At 35.7% G+C, this 21,285-nt stretch overlaps 1 protein-coding gene and 1 non-coding gene across 18 annotated transcripts in view; both read right to left on the bottom strand.

Annotated features, from left to right (window-relative positions):
* Positions 1 to 21,285, bottom strand: part of ABI2 (abl interactor 2) — a 122,549-nt gene that overhangs the window by 26,318 nt on the left and 74,946 nt on the right. For 4 of the 17 annotated variants that reach the window (XM_053596328.1, XM_053596331.1, XM_053596332.1 and 1 more), the window contains 6 exons: positions 19,006 to 19,182; positions 16,931 to 16,948; positions 9,220 to 9,317; positions 5,750 to 5,896; positions 4,927 to 5,051; positions 3,478 to 3,660 (listed from right to left, as the gene is read on the bottom strand). In XM_053596328.1, the coding sequence (XP_053452303.1) occupies positions 3,478 to 3,660; positions 4,927 to 5,051; positions 5,750 to 5,896; positions 9,220 to 9,317; positions 16,931 to 16,948; positions 19,006 to 19,182 (748 nt within the window). The remainder of the gene's footprint in view (positions 1 to 3,477; positions 3,661 to 4,926; positions 5,052 to 5,749; positions 5,897 to 9,219; positions 9,318 to 16,930; positions 16,949 to 19,005; positions 19,183 to 21,285) is intronic. The other 13 variants (XM_053596336.1, XM_053596340.1, XM_053596334.1 and 10 more) reach the window with 7 other exon arrangements.
* LOC128591111 (U1 spliceosomal RNA) lies at positions 1,623 to 1,785 on the bottom strand. Its single transcript, XR_008381536.1, has one exon. It is a non-coding gene; the product is annotated as a U1 spliceosomal RNA (small nuclear RNA).

Here is a 21,285-nt window from a genome sequence, read left to right as displayed (position 1 = left end):
ATGAATTTTATATAGTGAGATCAAATCTAAAACTTCACATGTTCTAAGTCTGCAGTGATTCAAAGACACTACATAAAAGAGTCACTACTCATATTATTTTTTAGTGACATTATCTGCCTTAATTTGTGATTTAAAAAGAAAACTACAGTTCATTATTACAGACCTAACTATACGTACATAAAACCTAAAACTAAAAATTTCTATAACACAAAACAAAATTTTTGACCTTGGGTATTGAAATCTCAGATATGAAACCAAAAGCACAGTCCATAGAAGAAAAACAATTGACAAACTGAACTTAATCAAAATCAAGAATTTCTGCTATTTGAAAGACATCAGAAAAATGAAAAGACAAATCACAAAACAGATGAAAAGATTTAAAATTCTCATAATTGATAAAGGACACATTCAGAATATAAAAGACCTCAATAATGAAAAACAACCCTTTTTATTTTAAAAATGGGAAGGAGCAAAACATTTGAACAGATACTTCATTTAAGAAAATAGATGACAAATATGCACATGAAAAGATGCTCAACATCATTAAGTCATTGTCAAACTGTATTAAAAACTATTATGCCACACACACATACAAGAATAGCTAAAGTCCAAAAAAGAAATAATAGTACCAAGTTCTGACAAGAATGCAACTAGAAATTCATATATTGCTGGTAGAAGTGCAAAACAACACAGCCATGTGGAAAACAAATTGGCAGTTTCTTATAAACACCCACAAAATAACCCAGCGATTTTACTCTCCAGGTATTTACCCAAATGAAATTAAAACTTATATTCTCAAAAAGCCTGGAGGTGAATGTTTATGACAGCTTTATTTATAAACATTCACAATAGGAAACAATCTCAATGTCCCTCAACTAGGAAAGGCATAAACAAATTGTGGTATATTCATATAACACTGACAACATGGGTAAATCTTGGCTAGGCGTCCATTAGCACAGTGGTTACAGCGCCAGCCACATATACCGAAGGTGGCGGGTTTGAACCCAGCCTGGGCCAGCTAAACAACTGCAACAAAAAATAGCCAGGTGTTGTGGTGGGCGCCTGTAGTCCCAGCTGCTTGGGAGGCTGAGGCAAGAGAATTGCTTAAGCCCAGGGGTTTGAGGTTGCTGTGAACTGGGACGCCACAGAACTCCACTGAGGGCGACATAGTGAAACTCTGTCTCAAAACAAAAAAAAAAGTGGGTAAATCTCAAATATATCTGGCCAAAAAAAAAAAAAAAGAGCCAAAAGCCTTATATCATATGCCTTTGTTTACATGGTATTTTCACAAAGGCAAAACTTTAGAGACAAATAATGGGTTGAGGGTTTCCCAGGGGCTGGGGGTGGAGGGGAAGGACAAGAGGGCAAAAGGGAAGGACCAGGGTGCATGGAGGAAATTTTCAAGTGACCCAACTGTTCTATATCTTCTGTTCAACATCTGATTGTGGTAGTGGTGGTGGTGGTAGTTATATGACTGATACATTTGCCAAAACTCAGACATACATACTAAAAATTTATTATAAATAAATTGTACCTTCATAAAAAGTATGTCGTGTCTCAAAAAAAATGTATAATTATATTGACAGAAAGTATTAATAAGGCATTTACCTTGCTTTTTTAAACAGGTGGAACATTAATGCAGTCTCCCACTACCACAAATTATGTGGCCGAGTTTCCCACATTTGAGAAAATCACAGGGTCACCATTTCCAGAGTGCAATGGGTAAGTCTTGCCTTGGGAAATCCACCTTTGTGATTATGGTGTCTGCTCTGCCAGGTTAAGTATGCTTTTTCTTTTTACAAAAACTATAATTATCCACTCATAAAACAAACATTATTTAGTAAATACTATGAGCCAAGCACCTGTTGTTAAATTTTAATATTTAATTATGAGAATGCAGACTCTCAGTTGGGGGTGATCTTCCTTTTTGGGCCTACAGCCAATCTCAAGATGAAACAAAAGCCAATAAGATTCCTAAATTTTACTAGTCTGATCTAATAGAAGCTGTATGTAGATCAAAGAACAGCCCATGTTTACATTTATCCATTATAGTACTACCATAGACGGTATCCCATAAAACAATATCCGAAATCCATTTTAGATAAAAGGTCTTTTAAAACATGTAGCAAAGCTGAATATATATTCTATGAAGTATTTTACTGCCAAACTAAACACTAAGATGATGTGTCCCCAAACACATACATTTTATAAAAGATAAGAAGCTATTTACTAACCAACATCACCATTAACTATACAAATACATTTTGTAGCAACTGAGCCTTCATCTCCTCTTCCATCAAAACAGATATTTTGGCTGCAATTTGTTTTTTAATCGATTCGTATGATTGACAATGCCTGCTCTTTCTTAAGTAAGTTTTCAAATATGGATAGACTTGTTTCTGGGCTATTAAGTTCCACTGATCTATCCCTATCTATTTATCTCTATCCCTAATCTATCCCTATCTCAATAGCACAAATAATTAGGTTACATTGTTTGCATTTGTTAGGTAAAGTCCAAGTTGTAGTAGAGCCCTTCACTCAAGAAGTATGCCATATACCTCCATTGTGCCCATTAGGTGAGAGCGTACCAACCCTGTCCCCTCCACTCCTCTCTGCCACTCTCCCTCCCTCCCTCCCACCCACTTGAATGTAGTTGTGTTATTCTCTCCTGTGGTAGGCGGCAATTTTTAAACACGAAAACACCAGCCAAATAAACATTGTAAAAGTCCATTGTCTATCAGTTCCCAATGTTGCTATGATAAGCAACAGATTCTGATAAAAAGAAAGACTTTTAATGTGTTATATAAAATATGAGACAGAGTCTCACTTTGTCACCCTCTTAGTAGAGTGCTGTGGCATCACAGCTCACAGCAACCTCAAACTCTTGGGCTTAAGTGACTCTCTTGCCTCGGCCTCCCAAGTAGCTGGGACTACAGGCACCCGCCACAACACCCGGCTATTGTTTGGTTGTAGTTGTCAGTGTTGTTTGGCAGGCCTGGGCTGGGTTCGAACCCACTGACTCCAGTGTATGTGGCTGGCACCCCAGCCACTGAGCTACAGGCACCAAGCCTATAAAATATATCTTAAAATTACTGTCCTGGGCATTTTGGTTAGTGACTTAACCTGTAACAAACAGTATTTCTAATGATAATCTCCTCCCCCCACAAAAAAAAAGGTAGCACTATACTAAATTCAAAAATCTAACTGATGAAATTCAAGCAATAAAACATGTTACCTATGTGCGTATTTATGCTACTCTACTGGAAAAATTTATGAGAGCTTTACCTTGATTTTCTTAGAAAATTCTAATCTTTGATCACATGCCACCTTCTTGTTAGTTCAATATTCTCCATTTTGTTTTAAGACAAAGTACAACCAAACCAAACCAACCAAACAAAAATCTATAATGCTGGAGATGCAGGTAAGAGAACAGCCAGATGATCAGATCTTCCTGTCAATTAATAAGCCAATACTCACCTGTAGGGGGAGTGGAAGAAACAACAGGGGGAGTTGGAGAAGTGAAGCCATCAGCAAGGGTCTGGGCACCCCCAGCAGCAGCATCGGGGGCAGTGGAGGAAGGGACAGTAGCAGGAACAAGAGGGGCAGGGGCAGGTGCAGAAGCAGCAGGAAGGGGAGGAGTGCCAGCAGAGCCAGCAGGGGCTGAGGGAAAGAGGAGTAAGAGGCAGCATTAATGACGCAGTCACATTAGGAAGGATTAGAAAAGGCATTAGGCTATTCCATGCTAGATATTCAGTGCTTACACACTAACCAAAAGAATAGAGTATTGAAAAAAGGATGAAACTTGTGTTAAAGGATTATTAGGCATGCAGCAAATAATTCAAGATGTCTAAGGTAATGTACAGATCTTTTAATTCATTAAAGCAAGTATCTCTTTTTACCTGAAAGCACTGCTCTGGAAAAAATAGTATTCCCTTTATATTGTTATTTTTAGCATAATATTCTGTAAATAGTATGCAAAACTAAAAAATAACAGTATTCAATTTTGAATTACACAGATCAGAAAATGAATATTCCAGACAAATTTCTTTTTTTTTTTTAACCTTTTTATGGTGATTTATTTCCACTTAACTATGTTTCAGATTTCTTATCTTTTTTTTTTTTTTAATCATAGCTGTGTACATTGATATGATCATAGGGCATCATTCACTAGCTTTACAGACCGTTTACCAAGTTTCACATACACCCTTGTAAGATGCACCGCTGGTGTAATCCCACCAATCCCCTTCCCTCTACCCACCTCTCCCCTCCCTCCCCTCCCTTTGCCCCTTCCCCCTATTCTTAGGTTGTAACTGGGTTATAGCTTTCTCCAGACAAATTTCTTATCAGGCAAAAAAGAATTTAAAAACACAAACCTTTTCCCTGATTTTTTTAAAAGGTATTATCTACTTGTTATAATTTAAATATGTAACATTTTGTGTCATGCTTTTTAAAACTAAATTTCAACAGTGCCCTCAGATCAAATAGGCACATTTTTCTGTTTCAGAGAAGAAAATAGCATTTTCAGAGATTAAGCTCTGAAAGTCCACTAAAATTAACTGTTAAAATTATTTTTGTATTTTCCCAATCTTTTGTTAGCAATATAATTCTCACACTGAGTCACTACTATGTCCAAAGACATGCACCGTCACACCACTAGCTGGAATTAAACATATAACTCATACCAAGTGGTACCTGACATCTCAAAGCAGCAACTGGGCCACATAACCAAAGGCATAAAGAGAGTATGAAGTAAGCAAAAACTTACAAATCACTTGGTTAAAAATAACAAATGTACAAAGACTTCTCAACATTTATGGAGCCCTAAAGAAAAAAAATCCTGATTATAACAATCCACTGTAATTAAATCACAAACTGAAATCAAATTCAGGAAGGGAAAGTGAAGATGAAGTACCATTAATGTTTTACCTGGAAACACACTGGGAGGAGAAGGAGTGGGAACAGCAATAGGAACCCCTACACTCCCACTTCCACTGTTCTCCCGACTGCTGCTCCGACTACTTGGGTGGCTTCCTCCACTACTCCCACTGCTGCTAAAGAAATAAGAGCCACCAAAATATGAGTATCCAGCTATAATAAGATATCAGCATTTTCCAAAATTTTCTGAAGCAAATATAGCTACTATAAAGAGAATTCAAAAACCTTCCACTTCAAATATGAATTTCTTAATACAGGTGGGAATAAACTGGGTTCAATCACTCATTTTGACCACATTTTAATTAGTATATATTAAAGAAACTGAAAAAGAAGAAAAAACTCTCCATAAATATAAGTAACAAATGTTGGGGCTCAACACATTAAAATAATAAACATTACCTTCTTATATTGCAGTATAATGCCTCTCTGAAGAAACTTACGATAAAGATATTTTCCTAAACAGATTTTATCATACCTTGATATACTATTAATCATATTAATGTTTTATTGTGTAGTTTTTCATCTGTAAAGTTCCACCAAAAAACAACTTGAAATTTCCCATAGTTGGTCCATAATTTTTTCAGATCAACTAGAAGTATGCACTTCAAGATGTCTGTTCTTTTTCAACTTCTTGACTAACTGCCCAAAGTTGCATCAGAACATGAGGAGAGAGAGGTGGAATCAGATGAGGTTTGGGAGAGTAGAGTGAGGAAAGAACTTAGTGCTTGAAAAATGAGAGAGATTTAACTGAAGTTATCTGAAGAGATTTTGGTACCACGACCATCACATTTTGCACTGAGGGAGAAAAAAATACCTGTATGTTCGATTTCTTTGATTCACAGAAGCTGTCCTCACAGGGCTCTGCTGCGAGGGAGCCATATTACGGGTTGGGCTAGGTACGTAATCATTTGGTACCACTGGAGGACGCACTGGCTCCAGTGTGCGGTAGGGGGAGTGCCGCCTACAAAAAGAAGAGCGTATGTATTTTATGATTAAGCAAGTTTCGGCACAATTAAAAGAGTTGCCAGTTGTGAAATACAATTTGTAATCAGAGATAGGAAAATGTGTTTAAACATAACCCAGCTACCAATTTCAGTCTTTCCCGAAGTTTCACTTCTCTACCATTAGGGTTTTGGTGAGTATGTTATTTTTCAGTCTCCAACCTCATTTCCCTGTGCTAATGCAATTTTGTTCATGTATTCTCAGAAAGCACAAAGGTCTTCCACCACTTAACCCAATGTTTTCCTGATCCTACTCTTTCTTAGAGTTTGAACTATTTTAGTATCATGTTCCCAACTGCATAGCATGAATGTACTAATTCTCTTCTTCACTCTCTCCCTAACCAAAGATGTTCAAACATAGCAGTTCATGGATCTACAACCCCCACACTGACGATCAATACCAGCTGTAACAACTCATTTCCCTTCCTATCTACTAAATACACAGAAATGAAAGTATAGCCGTACACAAAAATACACAATTTAATCTCATCTTCCATTCTTACAACCTCACTTTTCTTCCTTGACTTTCACCTTGATGTTTTTTCTCATCCCCCTCCCCAGAGTTCAACACTCACAAGAGTAAAGGAAAGACTACTACCAACTCCTTCTAACTTTAAGTACTTTCATGGAATGGAATTTATTAACATATATGTCCCTCTTTGTCCCAAAACTTCCTTTTATTTATTTATTTTTGTTGTTGCAGTTTGGCTGAGGTTGGGTTTGAACCTGCCACCCTCAGGATATGGGGCTGGCACCCTACTCACTAAGCCACAGGCGCCACTCCCAAAACTTCCTTTTAATGGAAGAAGATGAGAAAAGTAAGAAAGGAAATATGATAGAGAATAGGAGGGGTGGCGCCTGTGGCTCAAGGAGTAGGGCGCCGGTCCCATATGCCAGAGGTGGTGAGTTCAAACCCAGCCCTGGCCAAAAAACCAAAAAAAAAAAAAAAAAAAGAGAATAGGATGCACACTGGAAAATGAGTGATTATTAAACTGGGTCTCATCTCTAAATTTCCAAATTCTTTGTAACAATTTTAAATACTCAACTGACAAGAAATTGACATCTTGAGGATGAAATTCTGGTCCTTAAGAGAATAAAAACTGGTCAAGATGTCAAAATTAAAAATCTTTCTTTTCCTGATAAAGTACTGTTCAATTAACTTAATTATTTCTTAGAATTCACTTCCCAAAAGGCTCTCAGAGTTCCTTTAACTATTGTTCTCCTGGGCCACTCAAATCATGGCTCATTGAATTTAGATGAGATCACTTTGTAATGACCACATATACTCTGCTACCCTTGAAAAGTCTCTTTGTATAAAAACATGCAAACATTAATAATTAAAAATAAATAAGGGACACTGGATAGAACAGTGGGTCAAAGGAAGAAAAAGGAATGTCAGGAGTTTGGATTTAAAATACTAAAAAGAAGTTCAGGCATCTCTGAAATTATTAAAATAATGCAAATATAAAAAAATAGAAAATGTTAATTTTCCAAAATCTAATTTATAATTTTTCCCAGACAATAAAAACAAGGTTTCATCCAAGAAAAAAAAAAACCCTTGAATAACTGAGAACTATGGAGTGAAAGCAATGATATTCATCCAGCAGAGGAATATGGTGACTAGGCAAAGACTATGTGACAATACTAGGCTGTGACCATCAACTGGCAGACTGGTATTCAGTCACTCTGGTCCTCTAAGACTTCTACAAAACCATTGATAATACACGAGGAAAACAAATACTAGTATACGAATATATCTTCAAAAATTGAGAGCAATAGAAAATTTTATCCTTCTAGAGACTAAGTGGGTTATCTTGCTAACAAGCTTGATGTAAAACCTAACAAAATCCATTAGGAGCTATATATGATAAAAATAGAAACATCCCATAGGAAAATAAAAACAAATAGTTCCTCTCACTCTCTCTACTCTTACCCCTGCACCGTTATATGCTACTATGTCACCAACATTCTACGCTGAAGTTTAAATCTCCTTTGATCCACTAGATTCTTCTCTAATCTAAGCAAAATTGTTTTGTCTACCCCAATGAAGCCATCCTATTTTCCTGGTTAGAATTCATTTTTGTTCTTTTGTCTCCCACTGGCCTAACTATAATTTGACTTTTGCCAACATAATCCTCCATTAACTTCCATATCATCTTTGTCCTGTCCTGATCCATAGTGCTTGATTAAGCTTTGGGTTTGAGGGGTGCTTTGTTTTGTTTTGTTTTTTTGGTGAGGGGGCCAAAAATAAAATTGTCAATTAAAAACTTTTTAGCATATATCATAAAGCCAATGGTTTTCAAAGAAATTTATCTTTGTCTTACACGTTTTTAAAACCCAATTTGTGGCATAGCAACCCTGAAAAGTTGATAGAGGACAAATATTACCCCCCTTTTACAGATGAAAAAACTTAATTGCTCAGAGACTGAGTATGCAGGACCACAGAGTAAATGGCAGAACTGACCAGAATTTTAGCCATCTACCCTCTGGACTATATTATGCCCATTTGACCATAAATGTCCATCACAATAAACCAAGTTTATACTATCATGCTGTAGAAGAGAAAAGTTATGCTTTTGCCTTTATTGACTGTTTTTAAGAAAAGCCAGATCCAGAGCCCAATTCTGTAGGACCAATTCTCACAACAAATTTTGCAGAATTTTATAATCTACACTGCCTTTTTGAGAATAGGCTGAGTTCAACTGTAATAGAAAAGACCGTAAGACTTTTATGAAAAAAAGGAATTAAAAATGAGACCTCAATTTATAGTAAAATATTAACTTGGGCTAAGATTCCACCTCAAATTTAAAATTCTTTAGAAAAATAATTTTTTTCTCTTTTTTTTTTTTTTTGGAGACAGAGTCTATAGCATCACAGCTCACAGCAACTTCAAACTCTTGTGCTCAAGTGATTCTCTTGCCTCAGGCTCCCAAGTAGCTGGGACTACAGGCACCTGCCACAACACCCAGCTATTTTTAGAGATGAGGTCTCACTCTGGCTCAGGCTGGTCTCGAACCTGTGAGTTCAGGCAATCCAGCCGCCCCAGCCTCCCAGAGTGCTGGGATTACAGGCGTGAGCCACTGTACCCAGCCTAGAAAAATAATTTCTAAACAAAATATTTTTAATGTATAAATATGTGTTTCCCAGGAAAAAGGAACTTTACATATATAATAATCCTAAGAAAATGTTCTTAAAATATTCAAAAACATTTTAAATACACGTTGTTTCATTTTTAAAAACAACACTAAATGAAACAGTTTTCCATTATTAGTTATATACTCACCCAAGTGTCCCTTTCCCTGACATAGGGGGGCTGGGGGGTTTCTGAGTTGGAGGTGTTGTACGCGGCAGCCCACCCATCTTCATATTCTGGGTACTCACCTAAAAAATTTTCAGGAAAACTCAACTTGTATGCAGAGTGAAACAAAGTGGCACAGTTGCAAAATAATGCTATGCTACTTAACAAAGGAAGGGAAGGTTTACGTATAGGAAAAAAAATTAAGAGGCCATGCATTTCATATGCAATTTCTACTCTACTGATTATTCTACAGTTGTACTCAAAGGACTCTTCCTAACATGAGATTTTCAAATGATTATAAACTTGTATGCAAAGACTTTATTTGCCATTAGGCCATCACACCAACAGATCACTGGTTAGACTATTTGAGATTACATTCAAATGAAATTATATAGACTAACTGTAAAAATTTTAGTTTTAATAAATAATCACTGAATCAGAAACAATAACGCCGTTAAGCAATTCTTTATCTTTTAGACAGCTTCCTTTAGGTATCAAGCATATCACAAACAAAATACATTTATCAAATAAAAATATGCAACTATGCATATGCTCCATTATAACTAGAGAATATGAAGATAAGTTATATAATAAAGAAAATTTTATTTTTTTAACTGTGAACAAGCCTTACAATTCAGATTTTGTTAATGTTCTCTAATGAGAGAATTACCTACCTGAAACTGCTAGAAGTTCAAGTTCCTAAACATCTGAACCAGAAAGTTAGGGCTGAGGTATCCCATTCAACTGTGAGCAGCACAAGCCCCACAGGTAATCTCCTAGTTCCAAAGGGAACTGGACCTATTCAGGCCCAAACTGAAGGTTGATCAGGCATGAGAAAGAAGTGACATAGTCCTAAATCAGAGCTGAACCATGACTCTATACTCACTGTTCTATCCCTAACTGAAAATGCCAGTGTAAGAAAGATGGATAATCTGGGAATAATGGATGTCACCAATGGAACATGTCAGCACTTAGACAGCTTTAGAAATCTGGATAAATTAAGGAGCTAAGGGAAGTCGCTCACAAATATAGTTCAAATGCAATCTCAAGTTGTCTGAGACTACACATAAATTTGAGTTAATATTTACCATATAGGTTTATATCTGACTCTATTTCAAGCCCCTAATATTCTGAACTGTCATCTTTAAAATGTAAGTCAAAAAGAATCTCAATTATTCCAGGAAAAAAAAAAAAAGACTATTCAAATTACTTCTACAAAATGAAACTGCAAAACATCATACCACTGAATTCAGGATACATTAGTAATTGTAATTTCAAAATATAAATTTTAAGAAAGGAAATCATAATTGTATACAGAGTATTGAGATTATCAAAACTAACTTTTAGTTTTTTTAAAAATCCTAAAATACTACTTTTTATCTGAAAATGCAAGAAATAAACAAATTCTTCAAATGAATAGCCCAGTGAACAAGTTGTGTGTGATGTTAAAACAATCTTTAATGACAAATGATACCTTTGAAATGTCAGTATCTTTACGATGAAGCATTTATCTGTAATCCTTTCGTTGTTTCTTTGAAACAATACAAAACAAACTGATTATCAAGAATAAAGATTAACTTATCCTTGCTCTCCCCCTCATTAATAAGCAGAGGGTACACTAATTATATCTTAAAATGAAAATGCCAAAAAAAGTTTAAAGAAAAATCAATCCACATTTGGTGAAAAATTTAGAAGAGTAATATGACAAATAACAAACAGCTTCTAAAACTATAAATCTTAATATATACCAGAAGATTTCTCAAGTGATAACCAAAGTCCTTTAAGCTCAACCTTAAACAAAATAAAACCCAAAGTTACTTTAAGTGATGAGATAGAAGTGAATTAAACACTAAAACTACATCAATTTACTAAAACAAGAAGGAAAAGGAGCAGGAATAGAAAAAGAGTGAAAGAGAATTTTATTCTATACATGGGATAGCTAAAATACTTGAAAATAGCTTTCCAACTTTGGTTTGTTTTAGATTTTGTTACATAAGGTGTTTTTGTTTAAATTGCAGTATCTTCTATTATATCTCTGAATCTACCTGAAAAGTAGTATAAAATAGTCTATAAATTAAAATCTGGTGGGCATTTCTATAACTAAAACTCGGTATATTTTAATCATCAAGTGGTTGTATGTGTTGGATACTAGGGTTGAACGAGTAACCTAAACACTTCATGAAACCAGAGTCCTTGTGAAAGTCCAACCTCATTTTATACGTTACTAATGCTGCACTATCTTTCTATCAAGCTAAAAGAGTTTTCCAATATATCCTCAAGGCAGTTTTCCTCTGTGAAAAATGTTTCTATGCTAAGAATACGCTATGCAGAATATAAATATTGCCATTTAATTTAACCAAAAGGAAGAACAGGAATAAATGCCAAACAAAACGGGGGGGGGGGGTTTATATGCAGAGTACTAACCACTATACATTCATGACCTAAACTTAATTTTAATAGTAAGTAAAACCTATTATTATAATTCAAGTTAAACTATGTTTCAAACCTAAAATAATTTCAGAAAAACATGTTTACTGAATAAACATACTGATCCTAAAAACTATTTTTTGAGGGAACTTTTTAAGAGAAAACATTTCCTAAAATGTTTTAGGAAAACTACTTTCCTAAATAGTAGTAAAACACTTTCCTGTGTGTTGGTAGAGGGGGACTTAATTAGTGTGCTTGTGTTTGTGTGCTGGGACAAAAAAAAACAAAGTAATACTACAGCTACTTTATAATAGCAATTCTATTCAAAATATTTTTAAAAGTTACGAACACAGCGTAACTATTATCTGGCACATAAACACATAGTTAATGATCCTGAATCCTGAGTGGGAGTGCTCATTATACTTTTCAAACTTTTATTTGGGAATTGGAATGAAACGTTGATGGCTGACTGCAACAATAATTTCATTATATGGGTTTTTTTTTTATTACTTAAGATGAAAAGTCATTAAAAGTTATGTGAAGCAAGTATTAGGCACAAAGAAGGATATGAAGAAACGTCCCCTGCCCGCCCACCGTAGAAAAAAATCTCCAAAAAAGAAGAAATATTTAGGTGATAAAGGTTAACTCATGGCCATAGATCAAGCACTTCCCACTGTCCTATTATGAAAAATTGCAGATAATTCAAGGGGTAAGAGTAGTCTAGGTCCCCAGGCTGTAGAGGTATCTATAACTGGCACTACCTAGCCAGCTAATAATTGTGCCTTAATATTTTCTCTACAACGCTCCCACTTCACATGGTCTCTTCTGTTTGGTACGTTCAAGACTTCCTTAAATGCTAATATATAATATTAATTACAAATCTCAGTGCTTTCTAGCATCCTGTGAACTGTAGCATTATTTCTAAAGCTAGCCAGCCAAGTATCTCTAGTTCATAGAATGACATTACCTCTGCTATGAAATCTCCCATTGACAGATGACCTGGTCCAACAGAAGAGTGACAGATGCATTATGAAACAATATGTATGACATATTCTTCATTTCTCAACCACCTACCAGACTACTCGCTACAAGAGCAAAGGCATACAAAAAAAGGGGGGAGGGTGAGAGTCACAATGGTCTACATAAAAGGATTTCTCTGCTTTTTAAGTATTTTGGAATAAGATTCATATTTAAAAATGAGAAATTTCTTAAATTCTATAGAAATCAACGAAAGAAAATAACAATGTGTAAAGAAATTATTAGGAAAGATTTCATAAAGGAAAAACAGGAGCTGGACTGTCAAGCTGAAAGAGAACAGGATTTAAATAAGAGGAGTGTGTGCAGTTTGTACATGAAATAGTGAGGATGGGAAAAAGCTGTGGTCAACCAAATTGGGGCCTTCGTTATCCGTCCATTTTGTTACCCATTACTGCCATCTAGTACATAATTCTTCAGCTTCCTAGAGACCTCTATGCCTCTTGTCAAATAATCTATATTTTTACCTCAATTCCTAAGGGCTACCAGAAAAAGGACCAAAAGATCCTCGGAGGGGAACAAAAGCTGAAACCAGGAATTAAAGTAAAAATTTAGGACAGAAGAAATATTTTTAGGAAGAAAGTTAAAAAAAAAAAAAAAGACCAAAAAACCCAAGGACTTGAGAGTCCTATACTCCAGTACACAAATAAGGAAATGTAAGATTAGGAGAGGAAGGGGAGAATAAAACAAGTAAAGAAAGTAGTGGAAGAAAATAAAGAGGAATAAAGAGGGATAAAGTTCTGCTTGATTTTGAAAATAGTTTCTAACAACTGGCTTTTGTCAAAATGGAATTAATAGTTCAAGACTGGAACTGGGCAGTGCCTATAACTCAGTGGGTAGGGCCCCAGCTGCATACACCAAGGCTGGAAGGTTCGAACCCAACTCAGGCCTGCTAAACAACAATGACAACTGCAACAAAGAAAATAGCCAGGCATTGCGGCGGGCACCTGTAGTCCCAGCTACTTGGGAGGCTGAGCAAAAGAATGGCTTAAGCCTAAGAGTTTGAGGTTGCTGTGAGCTGTGATGCCACCGCACTCTACCGAGGGCAACATAGTGAGACTCTGTCTCAAAAAAAAAAAAAAAAAAAGATTGGTACTGATAGGCAAAAACAAACGGATCACCCAAGGGCTGCTGTTCTTATAGAGTTTTTCTTCCAAGTACTGTGTCAAACAAATTTTTAAGAATGAACCTTCAGCTATGAAGCTATACCTGAAAGCGAAAACTGTGAAGGAGAATTTATCATATTCTGCAAAGACTGAAAAACATACCAAAGATAATATTCAAGTGAAAACATTAGCTTATTTTTACATGGGGCTAAATTATGGCTCTTCAAGATATTCAGCAACATTTTTATCTTTCTTTGTTTGTTTTTGAGAAAGAGCCTTGCTCTGTCACCTAGGCTGTAGTACAATGGTACTATTATAGTTCACTGCAACCCCAAACTCCTAGCTCAAGCAATCCTCATGCCTCAGCCTCCAAAGTAGCTGGAGCTATAGATACACAGTACCATGCTCAGCTAATTTTTAAAAATTGTTTTGTGCAGACGAGGTCTCACAATATCCAGGCTGGTCTAGAACCCCTGACCTCAAGTAATTCTCTTGCCTTAGGCTCTCCAAGTGCTGGGAATATAGGCATGAGCCACTGCCCCCAGCCCAGAACATTTCTAGAATTGTTATACTCTTAATTTATTAATTTTAAATCCTTAACCACTGCTCATTAATTATTCAGAATCTGCTTGGGCCATCTTCAACTGAAATAACAAGCACTATATTAATAATCTTTATAAGTTTTGATTAAACTAATATGCTTAGTTGAAAAGTACTTAAGCTTAGCTTTACTAGTGACAACTTTACTGCCCTGAACAGAAAAATTCATTATAAATACATCACACTGATCTGATTAACAGGATCTTAAAACTCTTGTTGCTATTAAAAAATAAGGAAAGGGACCCCAGTCCAAGGAATGTACCACTTTTATACTCAAGGATATTTTGAAACACTTCCAATACAGCAGTCTATCCCTGGTTTTTTTATGCCCTTTGTTGTAAAAACACTACATTGATTTTCAAAAGTCTTAGGAATTAAAATCCATAACTTGATTGAAGAAAAAAGTTAATCCAAGTTTCAGATAACAATCATTAACCACTGAACATGTTGTATAAAATATTAAAATTCACTATTTTTTGGAGATAGGGTCTCTTTCTGTTGCTTGGGCTAGAGTACAGTGGCATAAGTCTAGCTCACTGCAACCTCAAACTCCTGGGGTCAAGTGATCCTGCTGCTTCAGCCTCCCAAGTGGCTGGGACTATAGGTGTATGCCACTTAGCTAATTATTTTTTAATTTTTGTAAAGACAGCTTATCAGCATGCTGCTCAGGCTAGTCTGGAACTCCTGGCCTCAAGAGATACTACCTCAGCCCCCAAAGTCCTGGGATAACAGGCATTAACCACCACAGTCTCAGCCTAAAAGATTCAACTTTTAAACAAGGTCTCTTCTGAATCAAATTCCATTATGTCTGGTCCCAAGGCATGATGCCTTTGTTTAGCATCTATTTGAAAAGTATTAAAAGTCTTGACAGCAATGGAAGCAAAAATAGAGCTCAAAAAGAGCTAAGGAAGAGATAGAAAAAGAGAAAGGGCTAGATCTTAAATATGTTTTAAATTGTAAGCACATTTTAAAGCTACCCTAATTAAAATGGGGATAAGGAATCCAAAATCCTTTTGATACCAGAAGACTTCTAAGGCACCTGATGAGATCCACTGGTCTGCAAAAAGCTCAGGGATCTAAACTAAGTGGGACGTTAAGGGATCTTATGTAAGTGAGATTTGTCTAGATCAGTGGTTCTCAACCTTCCTAACGTCAAAACCCTTTAATACAGTTCCCATGGGTCGCGACCCACAGGTTGAGAACCACTGGTCTAGATCTTTCTAGGAACCTCTCAGTTTGACCTCTCACATGGGAACAGATCCTGAACCCAGAAAAATCAAGTAGGAATCACAGTGCAGTTTAGAGGAAATGAGCATAGTGTAGTGGCTTGGGCAAGCTGACGTCCATTTCTGTATTTTTTCTTCAGTTAACCTTTTTATGCACTTCTATTGCTTTGGAGATTAACACAACAGCCAAAATTTGAATACAGACTGGAGGAAACAGGCCACAGCAAACACAGACTGCTTTTGGTCTAGTTCAATGCAACTCACCTATTTCAACAAAAAGCAATCTCCTCATGACTCCACATGTCTTACTCACCAAGGGTGAAGATTTGGAGTCAACAATACAATCAATAACACAATAAGAGCACTTGCCTGGGCTCCTCTAGTCAGATCTATTTACTATGATTGAATGAAATTTCTGTGGCCACAGTTAAGGATTCAGAACTGTATCACCGTATCTTCTTGGTATCATTGACTACATGGTGAACAACAGGGTATTAGTGGAAAAAATATAAATTTAAAAGAAATTATAAAGCTTGTCTAAGAAAAAAAGAGCAAAGAAGAAATGCAGGCTAAATTTGGTGAAAATAACTGTAGTAACCTATTTGACAGGTTTCTTTTATCATCAATCCTCCAAAATACTGAAATGAATTTACATTATTTAATATTCACATTTATTAATTCCTAAAGTTTATGCTGAAGCATATGCTTTATATAGCTAGTTGAAAAAACATTTTTGCAAAATATGTGATACTGCAAGTTAAAAAAAAACCCATAACACTGAATATTTTCTGCTTCTCAATTTCTTTACACAGATAAAGTTAAAAGATAATGACATACTATCCAAAAGTATATCATACAGCATACCATTTATAGAATAAAAAGGTTATTACACAGGGGGAGGGTTAAATTTAGCACATTAGTTGGCCCTCCATTTCATAATAAAATTCCTACATGTACAAAAACCCAGATAATTATATATTGTAACATTTTATGATAGGGTAACTTACGTTTCAGTTTCACAAAATACGTAAACGCTACAGAATAACCATTCATTCATTAAATATTTACTAAGCACCTAATGTGTGTTAGGTACTGTTCTAGGCACAAAAGATAGAGCATGAACAAAACAGACAAGAATATCTGCCCACAAGGAACAGGAAGACACATCACAATTACATGACAAAAAAATAAAATAAAAAAGAATCATTTGTTGGTTTTAAAAGGCCAAATCTCTCTTTACTCCCCATATGTAATATTCTACATAAGAATAAAGAATGGAAATCAAGCCCTGGAATCTCTTACCTTAAATCTAAGCAACCACTTAATGCATAAATGGAGCAAATAAAAGAGGTAAGGAAAAAAAGCATTGAAAGGTTAGTTGAAACTTCAAGATGTGAAGAGAAAGGAATAAAACAAAGAAAAAACAAGTTAAGCATTCAGCATTAACAAAATAATGTCTCAGTAGATCATAGAAAGAGTGGTTAAAGCAGAATGTGTCATGGACAGGAGTTTCTTTGATGAAATTATTTAAGACAATGTTTCATTTAAAAACTTAATTTTATTAAAGATTTCTCCAAATTAGTGACCCTTAACCACTAAAAGTCCAAACAATGAAGGGACTACATACAGAGTCCTGAAAGAAGAACATTTTAATTCCAGGATTAAAAAAGAATGGGGAGGTAAATTACCTTGTAATTATGTAAGTAGGAAAACACAAATGTAATGTTTTATCAATTAGAGTGTCTTTAGCATTAGATGCTGACAATATGCTAAAATACTCTATTAGCAGTTCTTAGCCTTGAATTAATTTTCCAAAGTAGAATAAATTTTAGTTATTAATTAACCATACAATTACACATCCTATTTTAACAAGCTCTAATTAATAATCTAAATGCATGTGGGTATCAATTATAAAATTAAACATCAAATTCCAGTTGTTTACAATAGTTTGGGTTTCTTTTTATTTAAATATGCTTATATTAGGAAAAAGTCAACTGCATAAACTGCACAGTTTCACATAGATATGTATGTATATTTATTTAAAGTTATATTTGGTAATTCATTATCTTCCAAATCACTGATCCTATGCAAATTTTAAATAACTCAGTACTTAGCTAAAGCTCTGACTAGTTTAAGAAAAAACACTATTTAAATGAAATTTACATGTTCCTTCTTGGGTTTTTTTTCCACTCCCCACCCCTTCCCTGTTCTAGTTTTGATTATGGTACTTTTTATTTATTTATTTATTTTTCTGGAGACACAGTCTCCCTCTGCCACCCTGGCTAGAATGTTATGGCATCATACTTCACTACAACCTCAAACCCCTGGACTCAAGTAATCCTTCTGCCTCAGCCTCCTGAGTAGCTCAGACTACAGGTGTGTACCACCATGCCTGGCTAACTTTTTTTATTTTTTAGTAGAGATGGAGTCTTGTTCTTACTCAGGCTGGTCTGTAACTCCTGAGCTCAAGTAATCCTCCTGCCTCAGCCTCCAGAGTGCTAGGATTAAAGGTGATTACGGTACTTTACTTTTTTTATTTCATAGAGTCTCACTTTGTCACCCTTGGTAGAGTGCCATGGTGTCATAGCTCACAGCAAACTCAAACTCTTTGGCTGAAATGATTCATTGCCTCATCCTCCCAAGTAGCTGAGACTACAGGTACCTACCACAACGCCTGGCTATTTTTAGTCACAGGGTCTCACTCTTGCTCAGGTTGGTCTCAAACTCCTGAGCTCACGCAATCCACCCACCTCAGCCTCCCAGAGTGCTAGTATTACAGGCATGAACCACCACACGTGGCCTTGATTACAGTACTTTAATATACAAACTAGGCACTCAAATACATTTTAAAAGATAACCAAAAATATATAATAGTTACATATGGCATATATAATGGCTATATACTCAAAAGTAGTAGAAATATTAATTCATATATTAGTTTTACCTATTCTCAAACTGTTTAGATATAGTTTTTTAAAAATTCAAAGTACTTATTTAGTAATAGATGTTGTTTTTGGAAACCAATGCCAAAAGTGTTGATAAATTGTGATAAGGTAAACACATCAGTAACATGCTGAGTAATTTTTAATCAGTCATATTAAATCATTAAAATTAGATTACATCACAATTATTTACTCAATCTATATGAGGTATTATGTTAAGTGATTAAGCAAATGCAATTCATTCAATGATTGTTTAAAACTTCAGAACACAGTACTAAGAAAAAGAAGGATAAAACAGTTATAGTTACAAGGAACTTTCACAACCACAACTAGGCCAAGACATGGTCCTTTAAGAAAGAAAAGATAAAAGCTTAATTTTTTAAAGAGTTCTATTATGCACTACTGTTTAAAAAGCTTGATAAAAATTATACCTACCTTTACTCCATGTCCAATATCGTCTAGAATTGTATAGTCAATAGGTTTTCTAATATAACGAACAGGTCGTTCAAGGTTGGCTGGAGCAATAATCTTATGTGTCCTTGAAGTGTTTTTATTGGTAGTCAAAATACCAATTTCTCTTCTTGCAACTTTCTCTTTATGAATATCAACTGTCTGCAAAATATGATATAAAAACATATGATATAAAAACACAAAAATGCGTATCTCTGATATCCAGAAGGATCAAAATATAAATGTCCAGAGATCTAATATTGCTAATTTATAATTAGTTGAGACTAATTTATAGTTTCAACTACACTTGCTAAAGTTTCTTCTTTTGAGACTATAGACTTTCTCCATTTTTAAGCTAACACAAAGATTGGCAAACCTTGGCCCACAGGCCAAATCGGCCTACCACCTGATTTTTACAGTGCAGAGCCAAAAGCATTATGTGTATGTTTTTTAATGATGGGGGAAAAACAAAAAGAACACTATAACTGATGAAAAAAAGTATGAAATTCCAATTTTATTCTGAATAAGTAAAGTTTTATTTGAACACAGCCATGCCACTTACTTGCTTCCTCGTCTATTGCTACTGATACACTATAATGGCAGAGAGGAGTAGCCAAAACAGATGTTATGGTCCACAAAGGCCAATATATTTATTAGCTGGCCTCTTTAAAAAAAAAAAACAAAACTTAGGGCTTAGCACCTGTAGCTCAGTGGTTAAGGCGCCAGCCACATGCACCAGGGCTGGTGGGTTCAAACCCATCTCAGCCTACTGAACAAGAACAACAACAAAAATAGCCGGGCATTGTGGCAGGCACCTGCAGTCCCAGCTACTTGGGAGGCTGAAGCAAGAGAATCACTTAAGCACAAGAGTTTGAGGTTGCTGTCAGCTGTGACGCCAGAACACTCCACTCTATGGAGGGCAACGTAGTGAGACTCTGTCTCCAAAAAAAAACAAACAAACAAAAAAAAAACTTTGCCAACCCCCTACAATAAAGCAAGGTAACTTTTCCCTTTCCATTAAGATTTAGCCTAATACAATGATTAAGAAAGCCCTAATGGGGTGGCCCCTGGGGCTCAAAGGGATAGGACGCGGGTCCCAGCCCCGGCCAAAAAGCACACACAAAAAAGAAAGCCCTAATGATAAATCTGGTTACATTAAAAGTAACCTATCAGTATAATTTCTCCCAGTGTTAAAACTTTTTTTTTTTTTTTGAGACAGTCTCATTATGTCACTCTTAGCACAGTGCTATTGCATCACAGCTCACAGCAACTTCAAACTCTTGGGCTTAAGCGATTCTCTTGCCTCAGCCTCCCAAGTAGCTGGGACTACGGGCACCTGCTAAAATGCCCCAGCTATTTTGTTGTTGTTGTTGTAGCTGTCGTTGTAGTTTAGCAGGCCCAGGCCAGGTTCAAACCCGCCAGCCTCGTGTATGTGGCCGGCGCCCTAACCACTGAGCATGGGAGTTGAGTCATTAAACATCTTTTTATTTAAAAAAAAAAAAAAAAAGAGGGACAAAATATAACTATAATGTTAAAAATAAAGAGTCATTTTCTGGGAAAGCTTCTTATATTTTATCATAACTCAATACTTATAAAATATTTCATTTACTTATTTATATATTATATGTAGTATATATGTATGTTATTAAATATATTATATTTATTATTTATTAAATGCTCACACAGGACATAATTTAGTACAGAACAATGTGTTCTTACAGTCTTCTAATTGCCAACAGAGGGTGAATTTCTTCACATACACAGGTGATTAATACATACACTAAAGCAGTATTTTTTTTTCTTTGAGACACAGCCTCAAGCTGTCACCCTGGGTAGAGTGCTGTGACATCACAGCTCACAGCAACCTCCAACTCCTGGGCTCAAGCGATTCTCCTGCCTCTGCCTCCCAAGTAGCTGGGACTACAGGCATCTGCCACAATGCCCAGTTAGTTTTTGGTTGTAGTTGGCATTGTTGTTTGGTGGGCCCAGGCTGGATTCGAACCTGCCAGCTCAGGTGTATGTGGCTGGCGCCTTAGCCGCTTGAGCTACAGGCGCCGAGCCTAAAGCAGTATTTTTAAAGTCCAAGTTGCAATCTCATGGTATGTGAAAAGCAATTATGTCAAATACGAAAAGTATTGTATTTTCAAACATTTGTTATATACACAAAATACATGTATTAATTATGTACTGAATACAACATAACACATTTTTTCCCTGTGGATTAGAGTCAAAATAGTTGGGTAAATACTTACTATCACTCCTGGC

The sequence above is a fragment of the Nycticebus coucang genome, chromosome 7 (genome assembly GCF_027406575.1).
Source record: "Nycticebus coucang isolate mNycCou1 chromosome 7, mNycCou1.pri, whole genome shotgun sequence".
Taxonomy (NCBI): domain Eukaryota; kingdom Metazoa; phylum Chordata; class Mammalia; order Primates; family Lorisidae; genus Nycticebus; species Nycticebus coucang.
This window is presented reverse-complemented; position numbering and strand designations above follow the sequence as displayed.